The sequence below is a fragment of the Empidonax traillii genome, unplaced genomic scaffold (assembly GCF_003031625.1).
Source record: "Empidonax traillii isolate 1590-97213 ecotype Southwest subspecies unplaced genomic scaffold, ASM303162v1 scaffold43:size1863611, whole genome shotgun sequence".
NCBI lineage: Eukaryota > Metazoa > Chordata > Aves > Passeriformes > Tyrannidae > Empidonax > Empidonax traillii.
The window spans coordinates 1,256,545-1,278,526 of record NW_020955236.1 but is presented as its reverse complement, the minus strand read 5'-3'; the positions used below and the strand labels follow the sequence as shown (position 1 = coordinate 1,278,526).

The 21,982-nt window shown below is 49.6% G+C and overlaps 1 protein-coding gene across 7 annotated transcripts in view; it reads left to right on the top strand.

Moving 5' to 3' along the window:
* Nucleotides 1–21,273, top strand: part of KDM2B (lysine demethylase 2B) — a 110,886-nt gene extending 89,613 nt beyond the window's left edge. For 4 of the 7 annotated variants that reach the window (XM_027878543.1, XM_027878546.1, XM_027878548.1 and 1 more), the window contains 10 exons: nt 3,981–4,205; nt 7,668–7,811; nt 12,468–12,556; nt 13,151–13,418; nt 15,799–16,472; nt 17,923–18,086; nt 18,532–18,693; nt 18,943–19,044; nt 19,367–19,585; nt 20,012–21,273. In XM_027878543.1, the coding sequence (XP_027734344.1) occupies nt 3,981–4,205; nt 7,668–7,811; nt 12,468–12,556; nt 13,151–13,418; nt 15,799–16,472; nt 17,923–18,086; nt 18,532–18,693; nt 18,943–19,044; nt 19,367–19,585; nt 20,012–20,193 (2,229 nt within the window). In that variant the 3' untranslated portion in view covers nt 20,194–21,273. The remainder of the gene's footprint in view (nt 1–3,980; nt 4,206–7,667; nt 7,812–12,467; nt 12,557–13,150; nt 13,419–15,798; nt 16,473–17,922; nt 18,087–18,531; nt 18,694–18,942; nt 19,045–19,366; nt 19,586–20,011) is intronic. The other 3 variants (XM_027878544.1, XM_027878550.1, XM_027878547.1) reach the window with 3 other exon arrangements.
* Nucleotides 21,274–21,982: the final 709 nt, after the last annotated feature.

The following is a 21,982-nucleotide window of genomic DNA, read 5'->3' as shown; positions in this document are numbered from 1 at the left end:
GGTATTTTTGTTTGCCCAGGAGTTGTTCTTCCTAAGTGTGAGTGTTAGAAATCTGTTGCTGTAGACATCAGGGTTGTGTTTCTGTTGCAGTAAGGGTTGTGCTCAGAGTAGAGGCCCTTTCTTTGTGCCTCTGGTCCTTCTGAGCCGGGTGTGATGGTGGGTGGGTTTTCAGTGACAGCCAAGCATCCTGTGATGCGTGGTAAAAGTGTGCTGAGGTACCTGTAAGCAGGCAGTGGAAACTTCCCAGCAGCCGACTGTTTGTCCACAGCCAAGATAAACTAATGTTCTGAGCAGTGACTTCCAGGTAGCATTTCCTAGGGTTGATTTAGAGTTGGAAGCGTTGTACCTGGGCTTATTTCCAGGTCTGCACAACCCCGTTTAAAGACGAATTGCTGATGACCACCCCACCCAGACCACCTGGAGCATACTGAATTTTGATGGGGTCTGTGGGAACTCAGCACTTCAGAAAATAAGTGTAAATGAGTTTGCTACTTTGTCCCCTTTCCTGTGTGAGGAGTTGGGTGTGTTTAAGCACTGTGGTGTGGGAGGATGACCCCAACTTCATGACTTATAAATGGCTTTGTAGTTCATGGTGTATTACATTTGATGGCCCAAGTTTACTCCCACTTACCCAAATGCTGTGCCTGCTTCAGGAACAGGAACAATCTACCTTTGTGTGTCATAGCAGTAATCTGGGGAGGACAAGAGAAAGAACCCCAGCAGGGTGTCCTGTTCACGTGTCTAGAAGGCAGAGCAAGTCCACCAGCTTTCTAGGTTTCAGTGTAATAGAGATAGGGATTTAGGATATTAATCCTAATATGTTTCAGCAGCTGCCTGCACAGCCCTTGGGAGCTTGGCAGAGCGGCTGTCATCACTTCAGCATGCTCCTGCCTCTCTTTTGAAGACTTGCTGTGGCCATAGTTTTGTGAAGGTGCTGGAGAACGTAGGGGATGGCTGATGATGGTGTTTCAGGCAGGCCTTGTCTCAGCTCCCTGGCTTCTAATGTTAGGTTTAAGTCTTTTTCCTGGCGGTTCTTAGAGGTGGCTGCTTGGGGCTACAGAGCCAGCAGGCACAGGCTGTGCTGTAGGGTGTCACCTCCTTGGGAAAGGACATTGTGGGATCTGCCCCACAAGAGGAGATTCTGTTGGCCTAGAACCCAGGTTAGGGCTTGCTGAGCCTGAGGCCGTGGATTGCTGGTCACCGTGGTCAGCCCAGGGTGAGGAGTCCTGCCATCCCCTACCATTTGCTCTTCATTTGCAAGACAGACCCACGGAGTTGAGCTGGGAGGGTGACAAGTTGCAGTACAGAGATGAGGACACGAGCTGGGAAGGAAATCTACCTCAACTCCCTACCCCGGGCTGGTACACTGTAACACTGCAGTCTGAGCTGGAAATCCTGCAGCATCTCCTCGCTAACATCGACCTGGAATTTGTCTGGCCGTCTGCCATGTGCTAAATAAACCCCAAGCCATGTTGGAGGCTCCTTCTACCCCCTTGAATCCCAGCCCCTTTCTGGGATAGCAACCCACAGGCCAGATTTTCTTCAGTGGAGGTTTTTAAGCGCCCACTTTGGAGCCCCTTGAAACTGGATACTAGTGGGAATTCCTGCAAGGCCTCTCTAGCCTTGCTGGCTTCGACATCCTGGAGTGAAAATGTGGCTTGGATTGAGGATTGGTAGGTTGGTAAATTAGTACAATTGCTTGAACAAGCTAACGAGCAGTGAAGAGGTCTGGATAGTTAAGAAGTGGGTGATACGGTGAGATCCAGGCCTGCACCTCTGCCCCGTGCTGGTGATCTGTAAGGAAATCTGTGGTGTGTGCTGTGGTCTGGCTTCAGATTTGTTCTTGTACCTTCACCTTCCTGCTTCTGTGGGGTTTTTTAGGATTCTCAGATTCTGCGTTCAAGCAATGCCTTTTTACCTCTTGCATCTCTGTAGTGTCCTGGCACTTAAACTGCTGTCCTCAGGATTAGGACTTGGCTCATTTTACCGTGACAGAAAGCAGGAGTTGTGTTTCAGCTGGAAAAGTACCGAGTTTGATTTTTCCTTGAAAGCAGTTGCATTTAAAAACACCGTTCTGACGGTGCCAGAGCTGTTGTCTGCCTCCCTAAACTTAATCCTATCCCATCCCAGTGGGAAGGAGTCAGGTGCCATACTATCTTCCATGTGCTGTTGGCCGAGGGGAACTTGCCCAAGTTGTTGTACATGTTTTGGTTTAACTTGTTCCCGCTGATATCCAGCCCTTGGTTCGTGGCGTCCCTTCCTAGTGGAAGGAGACTAATAAAGAGAACGGAGGAGTGATTCATGCTGAGGAAGAAAATTATCTCTTATCTAGGTTGCCTCTAAGCCAGCCCTGCCAGAGACGACTTTATCCTTGAGAGGCTGGAAAGTTGGTCTAGGAGGTAAATATTTATTCTTTGGAGTGTCTGACATTGATCTGAAATCCAGGCGGCCGGTGTGGTTGGGGATGGGAGGGAAGCTGTGCTGTCCGTGTTCACACAGCACAGGGAGGTTCAACCTGCACACAGAGCAATATCTGCTCCCCAGAAGTGGAATTAAAAACTTGCTGAAATCTGTGTAACCCCGTGGACTGTATATTCTCTCACCTGCAGTAGGTCTGTAGGACAGAAAGCTTAGGGGGTCTAACTCTTGGCTTCTTTGTGCTCCCATCACTGAGATTCCTGGGATGGAGGCTGTTAAAATATCAGCACTCTTCTGCAGCTTAGGGAGAGTCACTGGAGCTTTGCTAAGTCAGCTGGGAGGAAGATCAAATACTCAGCAGTGTGGCTTTTCTGCAGGGTTGTGTAGCAGGACACTTAGGGAGGCTTTTGTAGAACCAAGTGGAATTATTCCCACACCTCTTCTTTTAAAATCTTTGGTGGAATTCCTTCATGGCTTCCTACAGCCAACCTGCCCCTGCCTTGGTGACTGCCCAGAATTCAGCTGGAACAGAAAGTGAAACTGGCTGGTCTGCTGGTCATATGCTGAGATGTGCAGAAAGTGGAAAAGTTTGTATAAATGGTAAACCAGATGAACTCTGCAGTCCTGTTATTGTCATCTTTATGGAGAAAGCTGTCAGTGGTCAGAATGAGCCAAGCCAATTCTTGCATAATTAGCCCCATACAATTATATGGTATTTAGGGAAGTTTGGCTTGAACTGCAAGTTCTTGTGAATAACAGGGAGTTTCTGATGAGAACATGAAATCTGGATGTCCAGAGTGAACATGTTGCAGTTAACCTAATCATTTCAAATCTTTTCATGCTCCTTTAGCTTCTCTCTTAAAGGTCATTGAAATCTAGACCTGGGATGCCCTTTTTAGCCTTTGCACAGCATCAGTTGGTGTTCTATTTTTGAGTACTTGCTGGTGTTGGATACTAGGGGAGCTACTTTGGAAAGGTTTTGTAGCATTTGTGGTTTATTTCCTCCTTAATCACTTGGCAGTAGTTGGTGGTCTCCTGGTTTTTTAGGGAGATTGATGGGGCTTGAGCCATTGCTGGGCGTTTCGCTGCTGTAACCTCAAAATCACTTTTGCTGCCCCCTTGGATTCTTCCACTTCCACTGGAGGAAAGCAGACCTTCTGGCTTAACCTGAGCACAAATCTGAGAGCTCAGTGTTGGCACAGATAATCTCTTGACATAAGCCAAGCACATTGTTTAGGACTTGGTCTTGCACTGAGCTGTGTGTAAGTGGATTCTCCCTGCCCTCCTCCTGGAGTGGGCTTGCTCTGGGTTTGGGACCTCTCATTTATGTCCTGATTTCTTTGTCTTTACATGGTTCATCTCTTAGTGGGAAGTTAACAGCACTCCTTGAGCTCTGAGAGCGCTGGAGTGACTGCGGGGTGTTGATGACCCGTGTGCGTGTAATTCCGATCCACCCATGGGTTCTCTGCCCGTGGTGCCCTCAGCTCCTGCCCGGGAAGGTTCTGTGGTTCAGCTGGGGAGCGGGCCATGCCACTGACCTTGTGTGTGTCTGGTTCTTGCAGAACAGGGCAGTCGGGCGGCCCAAGGGGAAGCTGGGCCCGGCCTCTGCGGTGAAGCTCGCGGCCAACCGGACCACCGCGGGCGCCCGGCGGAGGAGGACGCGATGCCGCAAGTGCGAGGCGTGTCTGCGGACGGAGTGCGGCGAGTGCCACTTCTGCAAGGACATGAAGAAGTTCGGGGGCCCCGGCAGGATGAAGCAGTCCTGCATCATGAGGCAGTGCATCGCGGTGAGTGCCCGGGCCCGCTCCTCGCTCTGCTGACAGGGTGGGGAGCTGGCGCCTCTGCTCCACAGAGTCCTGAAGTGCATCAGGTGATGTGTAATCCCTGCCCTCTCGGCTCAGATCCCTTCTTCCCAGCCCTTCTCATCTTCCTCACATCCAAAACTACAATACTACTAAATACTTAATAGCACAACTTCCCTTCTCTGCAGCAGAGAAGTGGAGGTTATCAGTACCTGAGAAATTGTCCCTCAGATCACACTGGAACACCGGGGTTGGGGGAGAAAGGACAGAGTGGGAAGTTCTGATTCAAATGGAGAAAAGGCATATTTGGATCTCAAAATTTCCTGAGGAAAACTGCTTTGCAGCCATGTTTAACATCTTAACTACCTAACCAGATAGAGATGTGGAGAAATCTTTGACCGGCATCCTCCGAGGTGTTGGTGACTCCAGCCCCAGGCTACCTGAGATCTGAATTTCAGTTTGGTTGTTGTTACCCAGGCATAGAGCAGGGGGTTTGATCCAAATGAGACATCAATCCAGGGTCTTGTCTTCCTCAGGGACTGGAAATGGCTGTCAGGGAAAGAGCATCAGAACAGGGCGAGCAGGGAGTCTGTTTCCTGGGCTCCTGTGATACATTGCTTAGAAGCTTCTTGAGTCACAGGTGATAGCTTTCTATTTAACAAATATTGACAGATTAATCTTCCATTAAGTTGTTCAAGCGGCTTTTGAAACCGTTGCTGCCGTGCTGACTGTTGTGGAGCTTCTCCTCCAGTCTCATGTCTGCAGTGCCTCCGTTCAAGGCTAAAAATCAGCTCTAGCTTTTATCTTAGTTCTTTGGAAGGTGTTGTTAGTGCTGTTGTTTAGGGTTTCGGGTTCCTTTTGTTGTTGTTTTTTTCAAGAAAGGAATGTTGTTTATTCATAACTGAAATATCACCCCATCTCTACTGATTTCTCTTGTTCCAGTTCCTTCCACTTAGTATTTGGGTTTTTTTTCCTTTAATTCTGAGGAGACGATTGAAGTGGAGGCTTTAAATGACTTTGCCTGACACTGATAAGAAACTGATAAGTGCTGAAGGTTTCCAGTAGTTGCTTCTGGTGGCTCACTCAATGTCCTGTTCTAAGCCCTGCACTGTTCCTGACATAGAGGATTGGGTTCAGCACTGCTGGATCATTCAGTAAAGTACACAGAATATCCACCTTTCCGCAGAGTGCTTTTGCAGCTCCAGTGTCTTTTCTTTGAACACTTGATTTCCTGGAGTGTGGCGTGAATTGAACAGCATGGATGAAGAATTTATTATTCTCCAGGGGCAAGAAGTAGTGAAATCATGCTGCCTTTTTAGTGGAAGGATTAAATTAGGGCTGCAGTGAGCTTTCTCATCCTCACTGATGAAGGAAACTTTCATACTAAGCTGTTCCACTCTTGATAGCACAGGCTGAGCCTTTTGGAGATGATCTGGGTTCTCTTCTAGCTGAGTATAGTCACCCTCTTTCTTCCAATGAAGGTTTATTTTTCTTCTTGGTGCCTGGAGTTTTATTTCCAGAAGCTGTGGTTAGAGCACAGGGCTTGCTAGCCAGGGGACTCTTGATTACTTGTCCTGCCCTCACATGCATTGAAACTAACATCTCTGCCCTTTGTAGCAAATATTATTAAAAACTCTCTTAGAGCAGCAAAGGCCCAGAAAAGTAGCAAGTTGAACTGTTGTAACTTTTAAGGAGCTTTACATTTCTACAAACAATCCTGTTGTCTTTGCTCTTGTACTCTAACAGTTCACTGGCAATATATTGTGGTACCCATCAAACAGCTTCTAGCCAAAAAAAAAAAAACCTGCTGAAAAGATGTGAAAGCAAGGCTCTGTGGAAGTAATGATCCCTACAGTTCTGGGATTGTGTTTTCCTCTGGTTAATAACGTTGACGATATTAAGTAGACACAGGCTTTCATTAAACTCAGAAGCCTTAAGAGAGCTGACTGTACTGCTGTTCAGAGAGCAGGAACCTCCTCTGCATCCCCAGTTCAGTCAGGAAGGGAAGCAGGAGTGCCTGGGACACACTTTGCTGCATGGAATGGGTCTGAAGGGAATGTGGGGCTCTGGGAGGATGAGCTGTTACAGCACAGCTGCCGTTCCAGCCCTTCAGTGGGGCACAGAGGAGGTTCCCTGGACGCACTTTTCCCAGCAAGAAAAACTGTCCTGCTCCTGGGATGTTTGCTCTTGGGTGTGGATGTAAATACTTGTGTGGGAGATCAGACAAAACAAGTGGACAGAGCCCTGGACAGCTTGGCTTTTCTCTGGTTTAGCTGCTGGTGATCCTGGGGATTCCTATTTTGTGCTTGGAGGAAGGGTGGGAATTGAATAGTATTTGCAAAATGCTTTTAAAGTGGAGCGTGGGTAAGTCCTGGCACGAGAAGGCAGGGAAGTGTTCCAGAGCTAATGGATCGGGTGCTGGGGTGTGGGGCAGAGCACTGTGCCCTGTAATGCCTTTCTGCAGCTGGGCTTCTCCTGGGCTGAAACGTGCTGAAGGATGCTCTGCTGCTGCCAAAATTTGGGTTGGTGTGCAGGTATCCACTTAGAGACTTTATCCACTCCATCTACAAGAGATCTTGCCATGAAAAGCCACATCTCTGCCTCTGGCTGTGTAATGGTTAAGGACTTGCAGCCTAATCGATTGCACTTCCCATTATGGCCAGTTTAGGATCTTCCTTTTCCTTTTTGTAATGAGGTTTATACCTTATTGCTGCAAACCAGAAGTTTGTTAATCATTACCAGAAAGGTGGCTTCTTAATTAGAGTGGCATTCAGTGCTTTGACATGGGTGACAGATCTGTGAGATGCTGCAGTTCCCTTTCTGCCTCAGCAGAAGAGAGGAAGAAAATTCAGTGTGATCCCACTTGTGGCACTTGCAGGAGAGAATCCTCTTCCTAAGTGTGCAGAGGTTTTTGCAGTGCTCAGGTTGGGAGCACGGCCCTGGATAACGGACTGTCAGTCAGGAAGGGGTCTGTTCTTGGTTCTGCCGTGGGCTTGCTGGGAGACCTGGATCAGGTCCCATAACATCTGTCTGCCCTGCCTGTAAAAGAGGGGAGCTGCCAAAGCGCTGCTCGGGTTGCTGAGCTAATGGATGTGGATAGTGATGTTCTGGGTTGCTTCTTTCCCCTCCCTTTGTACACTGGTGAAGTGACTTGCATGCCAATGCCTGTGTCAGCTCACAGATTCAAGGAACCCACCAAAAATGCATTTTCATCCATCCCTGCAGTGCTCCATGAATGTGTGTTGCTACGGGGAGGGCACTTTGAAACGTTCCCTGTGGTGCTTGGTCTGGGTACCCAGCCCCAATTTGTTACCAGTTTTTCCTGCCTTCATGAGAGTTTGCACAATGAATCCCTATTTATCTCCTCTTTGAAATGAGGATACTGTAAATGCACATTGAGTTCTTCTGTTTCCATGTCCTGATCAATTCTTTCTGATGCGTAAACAGCCGGTGTTGCCTCATACTGCTGTGTGTCTGGTGTGTGGAGAAGCTGGGAAGGAGGACACTGTGGAAGAGGAGGAGAGCAAGTTTAATCTCATGCTAATGGAATGCTCCATTTGTAATGAAATCATACACCCAGGATGCCTTAAGGTGAGTACAAGGATGTGATACATGTTGGAAACAAAAGCTGAATTAGTTATCGCCTTCATGTGAATGTAGTGCACAGAAAATGAGAAGCTTTTAGATTTTCATCTTTGGACGCTTTAGTGAGCAAAAGAGTCGGTGCGAGGAGACCCAGCCCTGACTGGCAGGTGGGGTCCTTGAGGCAACAGCATTCCCTGTGAACAGAGACTGGCTTTGGATGGCCCTGACAGGGAGGGTGTGCATGCGAAGGTCTTGTGGGTTTGTTTTGGTTTTCTTTCTTTTTGCCCCTTGTGTAAGGCAGTGAGTCGTTCCAGTCGGGATGGGGTGGACAGAGCAATCTGCCTGTCCTTCTGGATGAGGCAGCCCCAGCTCTGTGCCAGCAGCTCCTTCCCGTGTCCCACAGTACAGAGGAGCAGTTTGCTGCTCGTGGTGGCCCAGGCACAGATGTGCCTTTGGGTGGCAGCTGGCTCCAAAGATGTTATGAGCAAGTGTTGGAGTGTGAAGAGAGCAGCTCTGGAGAGCAGCCTGAGCGAGTGTCAGGCTGCAGGAGTGCTCACCCTTGGCTGACTCAAGCCCTGTGAGCAGCTGTATTCTTTGCTGCTAACAGAAGTGTCATTTTGGGCACAACTTCATGCATTAGCATTTAGAAACCGCCTTTCTCCAGAGCTGGTTTCTTTCAGCTGATCAGCCATTTCCTGTTGCTGATTTGTTTATGGTTAAAGTGATTTGCCAAAGCAAATGTGTTCTGACACACCATGCCCCAGAAAGCAGCTTTTGGGCCCTTCTGGGATCTCGAGGAGGAGAGGTATGTCTGTTCCTTCTGCAGGCCTGGGGTGAAGCTCTCCTGGTCTCTCCTTTCCCTGGCTCTGTACGTGGTGTTGCACCAAGCTCGGTGCTGTCATTTATTAGAGCAGAACAGGGGGGGCTGGCAAACCAGAGCTGTGTCTGTCTCCCTGATTCATGGAACTGGTGCTCACAGCTCCTGCCACAGATGGGCTCTGAAAGGGAGCTTTGCTTGCTTGGCTCTGACTAAAACAAGGCTTCGAGGGCTGCTGAAGGAGGGGAAGGAGCTGCTTGTTGTTTTCAGAGGTACCTTAATTTTGGCCACTACAGCTGCTTTGCTGTTCCTGTCCTTGCTGGAAGTGCCCTGTGCTCCCCCATTTCAGGCTTTGCAGTGTCAGTGACACTTCAGGGCTGAGTCCAGAGGACGCACTTCTTGTCTCCTGGCAGCTCAAGTGTTGTTTCCTCTCCTCATACTACGTTTGGGACAAGGTGTACAGGATGTGGGTCAGGTCTGTGAAATCAGGGAAGTGCTGTTTGTTCTCTTACACCTGCGTGGTGTTCTGAGTGCTCTTTTGGTAACTAGGAACAGTGTTGCTTTGGGTGTTTCTGGCAATTAAGCAGTGGGAGATTTACTGTGTGCCTGGTGTGTCTTGTATTTTGATTTCTCAGTGCTTCTGCTGAGCTGAAATTGTGGATAACTGGGGCTCTTTGCTCAGGCAAAAGGGCACTGGTAGGACTTGAGAGTTGTCTAGGAAGGAGAGATGGGGCTGCTCAGGGGAACAGCAAAAGGAAAATGGAGTCTCTCCCTTGGATCCCTCCTTGCTCTTTATTCCCAGGTTCTATGATTTCCTGCAAGACAGAAATCTGTTGCCATGTTTACATGTTGCTCGAACCCTGAGGATGGAGCGGATGGAGCCCATAAATAGCCTTTGATGCAGCCCCAGCCCCAGGGCAGCTGCTCTGGCTGCCCACAAGGGAAAGTCCCTTCCTGTCCCACTTGGGAAACAGCAGTACCATGTGAACTGTTGGTCATCTCCAGCTAAATATCTTGCAAATGTACGTGTCACTGAATATTTCACAGAATATTCCAAGTTGGAAGGGACCCACAAGGATCATCGAGTCCAACTCTTAAGTGAGTGGCCCATAAAGGGACTGAACCCATGATCTTGGTGTTATTGGCACTGTGTTCCAACCAGCTTAGCTGATCTCAGAGTCAGGGAGACTGGAATAAACTGGATCAGTAAAGAGAGAATGTCCTTTCCTGGCTTATTCCCACGTGGAGTGAACTCCCTCCAACATGTATCTCCAGAGCTTATGGAGTAGTTTGGCACATACAGTGGGAGGTTTGTTCTCCTGGGCAGGTTGTTCCTGGTTTGAAGTCCATCCTCCTGCAGCTTCCTGATTTGGCTGTCCATGTTTTGTGCTGGCTTTTCTCCATGAGTCAGCAGTGTCAGAGGATGACTCTTTGAGGAGTTAAATTCAGGGGTAGCTCAGGTGCATCTGGGTAGCCAGGTTGTTCCATGTGCTGAGCCGTGTCCTGGGAAGTTTTGACATGCTTCTTTCCTTGAAAATACACCACCAACACAAATGCTTGTTTTGCTGAACGGGTTTCTTATGAAAATGATCTGGGGGAGTGTTTCACAAGCACAGAACTGTTTCCAGGGGGAGCTCCTGAGATTTTGGGCTGAACGTTGCCTTTCATTGTTATGGAGTGTTCGAGTTGAACCACAAGTGGTGAATTTTTAATTCCCACATTCCAAATTGCTGGTACTGGTTAGCACATGTGAGTGCAGCACCTGATGCTGTTTCCTTAAGGAGAAGGGGTTCCTGTTGCCCAGTAGGAGCCTGTTCTTTTCCATCTTAGGTGGATATAGTGACTATGGTGAAGGAGAATATTTAGGTGCCTTGTCAGAACAGCAGGAATACCAAGGCCTTCTCCAGCACAGCTTCAGCCCAGGTGTGTGTCACTGCCTGTTTTAGTCTTGGCACTGTCAGAATTCCTGGCTGTCCCTCAGTGGTGCCAGATCAGCATCCTGGGGTCTCCATATCCCTGACAAGAAGACCGGAGCAGTGAGGTCTCCACAGAGCAGTTCAGGCTCTGTGAGTTGCTGACCTGGTGCTGCAGGGGGTTTTCTGTGACGCCTCTCGCTGCGGCTCCGACACCCCCCTGCTGTTTGCAACAAACACTCGGAACTGGCTCCCACCCAGCCTGAAAGGCTTGGGACAGATTCAGTGGCAGGTTTGTGTGTGTCTAATTAGTTTGCTTACAGTTCCCCACATCTGTTCAGTTCCTTAAACTTCACAGGAGGGACAGAGCTGCAATGCTTTCCCTTCAGCAGCACTTGTTCTATATTCAGTGCGGGAAATAACTTGTTCCCAACTTGGGCTCGGGCCAGGGATTGTTCCCCTGAGGCAGAGATGTATACAACAACTCCTGGAGTATCTTACACCTACCATGGGAAAGAAGGTTCAAAGGCACACAGTTGTGATAAAACCAGTATTTAAATTCTGCCCACTGCATTTACTCATTTATTAACTCCGGGAGACTTGCTGAGAGACTGACATGTCATCACTCTCACTGGATGGTGAAACTAGAATGGCTGCTGTCTGGCTCAGAGAGTTGAGGAAGCAGTTCCTGAATCCAAGGGCTTGCTCTTTCACAGCCAGTACCTTTTCCTTGAGCTGGGAGGAGAGGAGGAAATGTTTCAGAAGCATGAAAAATCTGCAGGTCCCTGCCTCTGCCTGTTCCTGTCTCCTGCTACTGTGCTGCTGCTGCTGCCAGTGCCCAGCTGTTAGTCTGGACAGCAGCATGGTTTTTGTTGTCTACAGTAGTAATAAATTAATATTTTTCTCTTCCCCCCCCCCCCAAGGTTTTTTTTTCTGAATATGTAACTAAACCCTTAAATGGGAATGTGCCATCAGTGAGTGTGTGTTTGTGTGGAGGCTGCATCTTACGTCTTTTCTGAAACACCTGTCTCCTGTTTGGGAAGCAATCCAGGCTCCTGTGTGGAAATTCAGAAACCAGCAGCTTTCCAGCTGCGTGGGGCAGGACTCTGCTTTTATTGGAGTGTAACAACACTGAGCATAAAACACTGAGCTTTCCTTCAGAAAGCAAAATGTCAGTCTCAGAGGTAGTGGAGTTGTCAGCCTCTCTCTCTTCCACTGGCTGAGGATCTGGGGGTGTGAGAAACCCTAAAAATGCCTCCATGTGTCCAGTCTTGTGAACAAACGTGCCTGTTGTCGAGCTGACTTGGCAGCCACCGTTCCCACTGGCACATGGGCTTAAGGGCTGCAGGCCTGGGACTGCTAGTTCTGATCCAGAAAGAAAAGTATTTTAAGGAACACTTGATTACAGTGCAGGGAGCTTTGCTGCTAAAAATGCCCAACGGGATTAATGTATGTGGGAACGTGTATGGGAGAAATCCTGCCTGTGGAAGGATCAGGCTGTGCCTCACCGGGAGGGGACACGGGATTGGGATGTGCAAACACACGGTGTGGGAGGACGTGTGGAGATGCTATGACTGCAGTGCTGGGGTTTGGGGGGTTGGTTTGGGCTGTTAGGGTGTTTTTTGGTGTTTTTCCAAGAGGGGAATGTGTTAATTGGGGTTGGCACTGACCTTCATAAAAAGCCCAGAGCTGAACCCTTGGTCAGGTACCCCTTGGGGCAGAGTGCCTTCCTCCCTGTTGTCATCATCAGCAGGGGGGCTGTGCAGCACCTGCACTGCTCTGGGAGTCTCTGTCCAGCCCCTGGGAGGGAGGGCAGCAGTTGATCCAAGAGAACATGAGCTGTGCTAAGTGCCTCGGGATGGTCGTGATCCGCCTGCAGATTTGGGCAGCGTTTCCAGCACGACTGTGAATGGAGTTGTGTCTCTCCCACAGGTGAAGGAATCAGATGGTGTGGTTAACGATGAGCTGCCGAACTGCTGGGAGTGTCCAAAGTGCAACCACGCAGGGAAAACTGGAAAAGTGAGTTTAATGGGAATAAGTGGTGCCGGAATGAGATACAAAGTCTCAAGCGTTCCCTCTGGCTTGTAGATACAATTTTGCCCAATACCAGCTTTTGGTTTTGTGCTTAATTCAGGTTTTGTGCTTAATTACCCATGGTGGGGGCTTGGAACTAGGTGATCTTTAAGGTCCCCTCCAACCCAAAGCATTCCAGGATTCTGTGATGATCCCATGATGATTCTGGTTTTGTATTCTTGTTCTGTGTGGCAAAGCTTCTCCCGGAACCCAGGGAATATTTAGGTTACTTCTGTGCACTCCTGCACGTTAATTTCGACAAGGAAAATTCTTTACAGTAGATTAAAAATTGAGAAGCAATTATGCAAAACCTGGAGTGTCTGTTGGCATTAGTGAAACTTTATTTCCTTGCAAACTGAGACAGACACTTGCAAGTGCGTAGTTAGAAAAAATAACTGTAGGAAGGTTGAAACTTTTTTAACTCCTTGAAAATCATTCTGCATGTTACAAAGAGGTGAACTCCCCAGAGTGCTGGTGGCAGCTTGAGGGGCTGGGAGATGCATAAGGTATAAAGTTTGGCTTGTGTTTTGTGTCTCTCTGGCGTACAAGCAAAAGCGCGGACCAGGATTCAAATACGCATCAAATCTCCCGGGCTCGCTGCTGAAGGAGCAGAAAATTAACAGAGACAACAAGGAAGTGACAGATGCTGCGAAACGGAAAGGGGACTGCGAGGAAACTCCCAGGCGGAAATCGGAGGAACATTCCAAAAAGACTCCAGTTGACTCAATCCTGAGGAGAAAGTCGGACGAGGTGCACCTGTGGAGGAAAAGGAAATTCGAGAAGTCCCAGGAACCCACCATGAGGAAGCGGGTAAGGCACAGCACCCTTTCCATGGGCTGGCTGGGGCTTAGAGCTCATCCTGAAATCCCAGCTTGTTCCCAAAGGAACAGCGAGGTTTTACCTTCCTTTGTGAAACCTGCTGGTCTGACAGGACAGTGGCTGGAACAGTGGCTCTTGGGTTGATGTTCAGAGGCTGGAAACGTTGGGGTATGGCTGCTGTTTTATTCAAAATACCAGAAAACCCACTTTACCGAGAAGCCTTTACAAGGTGCTCAGAGTAGGAACAAGGTGAAAATGAATTTTTCATGGAGACCTTTTTTCATCTCTCTCCACGTGGTGGCGCCTGGCAGCTGTTTTGGGGCTGATTCGGGAATGTGCCACACCGGGAACTTGGGAAGTGACACCTTCTGGTGCCTGTAGGGAGCAGGGGCTACTCCCAGCAGCCCTGTGGAAGTTGACAGTCCTGGCTCTTGGGCCAGGCAGGGACACTCTGAATGTCATATGGATTCCAAAATGTGGTACCTGGGATGTGCAGAAATGCTGTTTGCAGAAGCTCAGGTTTGTCTCATGGCTGGTGGATTTGTGTTGCATGTGGCTCTCACCAGGAGTGGGAGTCACAGTCCTGCAAAGCCAGACAGTGGGAATGCTGCAGGATGGCAAGTGCAGGGATTGGGGCAGCTTTGGTGGAGTGAGAGCACAAAATTCACAGTACCAGTTCATGCATTACTGCCTGCTGGCCATGCTTTCCTTCTCCCATCCCTTTGGACTCCCAAACCTTCTCAGGCAACACAACAGATGTTTATGAGGGGGATTTTAGTTTTCTTTCTTCCAACAGTTAAAATGACAAACTCTTCAGGAAGAAGGTACTTTGCCTTTTTTTATAGATGGATTCTCAATCCCTTTTAGTCCCTTCTCACATGAGCTCAGTGGTGAGCCAGTTTCTCAGTCATGTCCTTGTGTCACTGCAGGCACTCTATTATCCCATTTACATCTTGAAATCACAGAATCTCTCTCACATAAACCTTTAAGTCCAGGGTAGTTTAGGTGCATGTCTTGTTTTATATTTTCTCTTCTGGTTTCCCATGGTAAAATACAGCAGCCAGCTGTGTTTTGATGATCCAGGGAATAAAATTCTGTTTCTGTGCTGATGTTTGGCCCTTCCTGCGTGGTTGAATACTGCCCCTGACACACAGCCCCTCAGCACATGCCTGGAGTCCCTGCTGACCCCCCAGGAGTGGCCTACACACAGGCACTGCTCCCCTCTCACAGCCTGGCAGGATCAGAACTCCAGTGCCTTTAAGCAGAGTGCTCACCAGCGCCCTGTGTGAGGGCTGCTGCAAACTGTCACTGGGCTGATGTTGTAATGTTTTTATTCTAACCTGTCATTAACTTACTGTGACCTCTCCCTTTATCATATGTTAATTTAAAGGCAGGGTGATCAGCTTTCTCTGCAGGCTGAAGCACGGCAGGGAGCACAGCCACTGACCTGATCCAATTAGTTTACTGGGAGAGCGAAAACAGGAGCCTTCTGACACAACAAATGTGTTCACAGCACTTCCCCTCCTCTTGCCAGCCCAGATCTCTTATTAGAACTGCTTCATTTTTAACAGCTCATGGCTTCTTTCTTGCTTGGAGTGGTCAGATTAGACTTGAAGCCTTCCCAGATCTGGGTTCACGTGTGTTAAACACTGCCTGGTGTGCGTGGAAGGGAGATGGGATTCATGGGAGCAAGTGCAGAGCAGTTGGGTGTTGAGAGCAGGGTCTGGGGCAGGAGGAAGGTGCCAGCAGAGCCCTGTGGGGGCAGCCCAAGGTGCATCAGGACTGTCAGTCACATTCCCTGTCCTGCAGGCATTGGAGGTGGGGGCACGTGAGGATGGGCAGATCTTGGTAAGGGTGTAAGGGAGCAGCTAAAGGTCCCTGAAGGAGGCTGTGCAGGCCCAACCACACTGTGGGTCAGGAACTGCAATTCCACGGGTTTCAGAAGTGGCCCTTTGGAGTGAGGGCACTGGGGCACAATTTGAATTGGGTGCCCAGGGAGTGTCTGCCAAGCCTGGGTGGTTCTGGCCTGCTGGGGACAAAGCTGCTGATCTTCAGCGCATCAATGGTCCGCTGGGTAATGGGAGAGGCCCTGGGATCTGCAGGATTCTACAGGGTGAATAAATCCATTTATCACTCCTGGAGCCCAGCGAGCCAATAGCTGGACTGCTCATCCATGTTGGCACTTGAACTTGATCCCTCTGGCCGGTGGATGTTCCTGGTGCTGGGATGGGTGGGGCCGGCACTGGCAGGCGGCCCAGCCCCCCCGGGCAGGGCTCCCTGCACGGAGCATCCGCACGGGAGGGGAAGGGAAGGGAAGTGCTGCTGGGAACTTTCTCGCTCCAGTAGTCAGCCCTTGTCTCTTCCCTTCCAGCGGCGATCGTGGAAGGCTCCAGATGACCGAACTGCCATGATCAAGCCCCTGCGGCGCCTCAAGCAGGAGCCCGAGGATGAGCTGCCCGAGGCGCCGCCACGCTCCAAGGACAGCGACCAGTCGCGGTCCAGCTCGCCCACCGCGGGGCCCAGCACGGAGGGCGCCGAGCCCAGGGACAAGAAGAAGTTCAAGATGAGGAGGAAAAGGCGGCTTCCCAACAAGGAACTGAGCAAGGAGCTCAGCAAGGAGCTTAACCAGGAGATCCAAAAAACCGAGAACAGCCTTGCCAATGAGAACCACCAACCCATCAAATCTGAACCCGAGAGCGAGAACGAGGAGCCCAAGCGCGCGCTGAACAACAGCGAGAGACTCCACAGGTTCAGCAAGGGCCTGAACGGGACCCCCCGGGAGCTGAGGCACCAGCTCATCCCCAGCCTGCGCAGCACTCCCCGCGGGATCACCCGGCCCCCGCCCTCGCTCTCGCCCCCCAAGTGCATCCAGATGGAGCGGCACGTCATCCGGCCTCCTCCCATCAGCCCCCCTCCGGACTCGCTCCCCCTGGATGATGGGGCAGCCCACGTGATGCAGAGGGAAGTCTGGATGGCTGTCTTTAGCTACCTCAGTCATAGAGACTTGTGCATCTGTATGAGAGTTTGCAAGACCTGGAACAGATGGTAAGGAGGGCGGGGAAGGAGCTGGGTCTGTGTGTGGTGGGATGGGCAGGGCAGGGCAGCGGGTGAGGGAGCCACTGATGTCTCCTGGAGAGGTGTGCAGGCTGTCCCTGGAGCTCTGGTGAGCCCAAGGAGAAGGGGGTGACAGCAGAGGCTGGAGAAGCAGCATGTCTCATGTCCCACGGTGCTTTCTGAGAAAGAGCAGTTCCCAGGATTTCTGTTGGGAGCTCTGTCAGCCTCGGTGTCAGCGTGCCGGGCTGCAGCACTCGGGAGCAGCTTGTCCTGCTGTCAGACACCACGGTGTTCCTGCTGCTGGAACAGCCAGTCTGGTGTCATTCTGCCCCAGGACTTGCTGATGGCCAGCGTTTGTTCAGTTCAGCTATTAAATATCTGTGGAGACGGTGAGGATCCTGCCGTGTCCCCGGTGTGCTCCTCACAAGGGCCGTGCTCGTTGTCTCCCTGCAGAGGGAACATGGAGAACAAACCTGTTCCCTGTGTTCTGAGCCAGCAGAGCGTGTCGTGGAGGGATCCTTTGTTCATGGTGCTCACTCACAGCATGTCCCCTGTGCTGGGGGTACCTGTGTGAGCCCTGACTCGGTGGGTGGCTGCTCGGCAGCAGCAGCAGCTTCAGTGCTCAGATGTTCAGGTTTCACTGAGCCTGCAGTGAAGCCTCGTGGCTGCTGTGACTCGTCCCAGGTTCCTGCACGTGCTCACGTGGACAGACCTCAACAGGCTCCTTTCTGGCACAACAAAAACGTGTCCAGACCAAGTCGAGAGGCTGATAATTCAGTGCGAGGGGATGTCTGTGGAGTGTCTCCTCCGTGGGCTTCTTGGTGTCACTGAAAGCTGTAAATGCATTTTCCATTTAAATATGGTATTTGCTAATGGAAAAAAAGCCTGAGAAAATGCAGATTCCTGCACACGCGTCAGGACTTGATGTTGTTGCCCTTAGAGAACCATAAAGAGTGAAGAAATGCATAAGCCACATGGATAGAAATGACACAAACACACAGAACAGGAGAGGGGGGATCTGTTTTACCAAATCCAATGGTTTTAAGTAAGGAAAGCCCAGGGGAAATCATGAGGGTATTATTTAAAACTGGGCTTCATAGTCAGAAGGTAAGGAAGAAGCAGTGGCTTGTCTTCAAGCTAGAAAATGGATTTCATTTAAGTGCTGGGATGACTTAAAACGGGATCTGAAGTTGTTGACACTTGTAATTCTCTGGAAATAATTCCCTGCTTTATCGCAGGATGTATTTGATGGAGAAACTTGAAACTTATGTAACATTGTGTGGGGTTGTGTTTATCTTAACATCACTAGGCCTTATTTTTGCTATTTTCAGTTAAGTGCTGTCGTTTTTCCTACTGTTTAATGACACCTTTTAAAGCCCTGTGGAAATCCAAACAAGTGCCAAATAAAGTGCTGTTGGTTTTTTTTTTTCTTTTTGGGTAGGTGCTGTGACAAAAGATTATGGACCAAAATAGATTTAAACCATTGTAAATCCATCACTCCACTTATGCTTAGTGGCATTATTAGGAGACAGCCTGTAACCCTTGATCTTAGCTGGACAAATATATCTAAAAAGCAGCTGAGTTGGCTTATCAACAGACTGCCAGGTAAGTGATGTGTTTCGATCACCAAATTTAGCAAACCCGTTTGTATGTGAACTGCAGCCTCTGGGGAAGGTCTGCAGGGATTGGGTGTTGTAGGAGAGGAGTAGATTCTCCTGGGTGGGGTGTAGATATGTAAAAACAATGGGTTAAAATGGGCCCAAAATTACTTTTTGTGACTACTTGACATGTTTGCTTAAAATAATTTGAGGCGAGTCTTGGCCAACAGGTGGAAAGGGCCTGTGCTGAGGTGATGAGAGGGGGTGGTGATGGTCACCCACAGCTGGGGAGTTCAGGTGATGGGAGAGGTGGAGATCTGGGCCAGAGGAGGCTCACGGGGTCCCTGCTTGTCCTGGAGTGCTGGGAGTGTTGTGGAGCCTTCGTGTGGCAGCAGAGATCACTGGGATGTCTCTGGGAAGGTCACACACTCCCTCCTCTTCTGTCTCTGCAGGTCTGCGGGACCTGCTGTTATCAGGGTGCTCATGGATAGCAGTGTCAGCACTTTGCAGCTCCAGCTGTCCTTTGCTGCGGACTCTGGACGTGCAGTGGGCAGAGGGGCTGAAAGACGCACAAATGAGAGACCTCCTGTCGCCGCCCACGGACAACCGGCCAGGTAAGGGAGAGGAGAGTGTGGGAGCCCCATCCCAGCCCCTGGGGCGTGTCCTGCTGCCGCGTCCCCTCGGAGCAATCGGGCAGGAGCCCCCAGAGCTGGGGCTGGGGCTGTGCTGACCCACGGGGTGTTCGAGGCAGTGACTTGCAGCACCTCCTGGCCGGAGCCCCGGGGTGACAGGGATGTTCTCTGGCTGCTGAACCATCGTCTGAGCCACTGTGCTGGTTTTCTGTCTGACTTTCTTCTCTTCAGGCTGCAACGGGTGTACTTTAGAGAGTATGGAAACACTTTCTTCCAGTTCAGGGAAGGAGCAGTTCTGTGGGTCATGCCCCATTCGCCCGGATTTCAGCTCAGGTGAAATTTTGAGCAAATCAGATCTGCTTTCTGGCATGCACTGCACAGCCTACTGCTTATTCCCGACTTGTAATTCTGCTGGGCCCCTGCAGTTACTTCCATCCCTTTTGTTTTGAAGTCAGGGGGTGGCTTTGTCCACGTGCCTGTTCCAAAAATAGACGAGTGTTCCTGCTGATGTCCCCTCCAAAGCTCCAGACAGGCAGAAGGGTGTGAAGTTGACCTAGGGCAGCAGTGTCGTGTGTCACGGTGCATTTCATAGGCCTGCAGATGTCGGCAGCGCAGGTGGGACTTGGGGGACTGACCTGCTGCCTCCGCTCCCCAGGTCAGATCGACAACCGGAGCAAGCTACGGAACATCGTGGAGCTGCGCCTGGCGGGGCTGGATATCACCGACGCCTCTCTGCGGCTGATCATCAGGCACATGCCTCTGCTCTCCAAACTCAATCTCAGTTACTGTAACCACGTGACAGATCAGTCTATTAACCTGCTGACCGCGGTCGGAACCACCACGCGGGATTCGTTAACGGAAATTAATTTATCAGGTGAGGGAGGCGCACGGGGGGAGGGGAAGTGCTCGCGGTGTTGGGCTTGGGTGAGGGGTTTGATCCAGCTTTTCCTGCCCCAGCCCGGGCAGCAGCTGGATGTGCTGCTGGTGGAAGTGGCCTGTGCCAGGACAGCCGCCCCCTCTGTGGCAGCTGCGAGCGGTCCCGTGCGTGTTTTGAGCCGTGAGCTGCACACGCTCATCCTGCCAGGGGATTGTCTCTGCTCTGCACATCTGGCTGCTTGGCTTTATCCCACGGTTACACAACAGCCTAACCGGGGGGATTGAGATGGGCGATGGAGCAGCCTGGGATTCCGTGGGAGGGGCACAAAGGACTGACCGCGGTCGGGATACGGGATAAGCCGTCCTCGTGTCTGAGAAGGAACCAAGCCGGGCTGTTAAATCCTGCCCTTTGTTCTCCCCCCAGACTGCAATAAGGTCACTGACCAGTGCCTGTCCTACTTCAAACGTTGTGGGAACATCTGCCAGATCGACCTGAGGTACTGCAAGCAAGTGACGAAGGAGGGCTGCGAGCAGTTCATAGCGGAAATGTCCGTAAGTGTCCAGTTTGGGCAAGTGGAAGAAAAACTTCTGCAAAAACTGAGTTAGTTAAAGGACTCGTGTAAATACTGGGGCGAGGGGGGGAAGGGACTAAGAACACGTAGGGATTTTATTTTCAATTGGGAACTTGGAATATCAGAAAATGCCGCGATTGGATTTTACAACTCTTGTCGAGGAGAGAACAACGTGAAACTACCCATGTTAAGAATTTCAACTTGTGCCACTAATTCAGTCCACCTGGGATGTCCTGCACTGGCTCTTATGCAAATTCATAAGGCGACTGTTACTGATGATAATTGTTCACACCCGGAAGAGGACTGAGCTCCAAGAAATACTGTTATTTAAAGTACCACAGCATGTGCTTGGTAGTGTAAATTTGATTTCTGCTTTTCATTTCTTAAAACAAGAAAAAAAAAAAAAGTTGGTGTCATTCAAGTGGACCACGCACTGCATTTCTGCCTTCTTAACACGTTTTGTTTTGTTACATCTTACATTATGCAGAACTATTTTTGTACAAAAATTGTTTAAAAATTATTTATGCAATGTTTGAATGCATTACCAGTGTTTCGGTTTTGATTGCCAATTTTTATCTTTACTTATGGTAGGCGAGAACTTAACCTATACTTCGTAGACAGTATCTATCTACAAACGTGCCCAGGTCAGGAAAAGTAGGTTCATACTTTCAACTTAAAGCATGTTTTAATGGAAGTTTATATCCTGCTTTGTATACTTCAGAAGTGACATAAGCATGTTGTGGAAATAAGGTGTAAATTATAGTTGAAGTAAAACACTTTTATCTGTATAGAAATCACCTTTTTCTCAAAATTTTAAAAAAAAAATCCAATTTCAGCTTTTGCACATAGGAGGGTTTCACTCTGTAGCATGAGCTCTTGTACTCAATATAAAATTAATTTATACAGTGAGTCCAGCAGTAGAATAAATGGTCAAACGTAGTCTCTCTTTCTTTGAAGTGTGAGTTGAGTTCTCATTTAAGGTTTATAACATGGTTATTTCCTGATTGTAAAATTCTGCATTCATAAGTGCCATTGTTGTACGGTGTTGTTTTCGTAGACCTTCCTGATGCAGTTTTACCTTTGTTGAATTTGTATAAACAATTGTACAAAAAGAGGTGCTGGTTCTGCGCGTTTCTGTTGCCCGGTGGGGCTGGGGGAAGGTGAGTTGGGGCTGGCCAGGGAGGGGGGGAGTGGCTGCAGTGACTGTGTGGTCTTTGTCCCATTCTCTAAGTGAGAATATTCCAAGCCTTTTTTTAATGAGGAAGCGGCAAAACATCCACTTCTGCATTCCCCCAGCAGGGATCTGCCCAGGGTGAGCTTGAGGAGCACTGACATCTCAAGCATTAAAGCCTGAGCAGAGTAATCACCACTTCCAGGGCTGCTTAAAAAAAAACCAGAGACAGAGGCTGGTGGAGCCCATCACCAATCTTTATTAAGCTTGAGTGGCTAATGAGCAGCATGGAAATAACACCGAGGGCATGTCTGTCTTCATTAGCCGCCCTGCTGGACAGACTCCAGGAATTAAGTACCATTAAAAAGTTACTTCTAAAAAATAAAGCCATTGAGAGGTTTGCTCCCTTCTGAAAAATACCCAGCAGAGCTCGGAGCTGTGTTTTAGGGTGAGGAGGAGCAACTTTCTCTCTTTCAGGGCAACTTAACTGTTCACAAAAAGGAGAGCCAGTGCCAGCACAGCAGAGGGACAATCCTCAGGTCCTGGACCTTTAGCAAGGCCCAGCCCTGACTCCGGTACTTTGCTGGCACGTGGCAAATCAGAACAGAAACTGTACCTTTGTTAATCAACTCAGAGAATAACTGTACTGGAG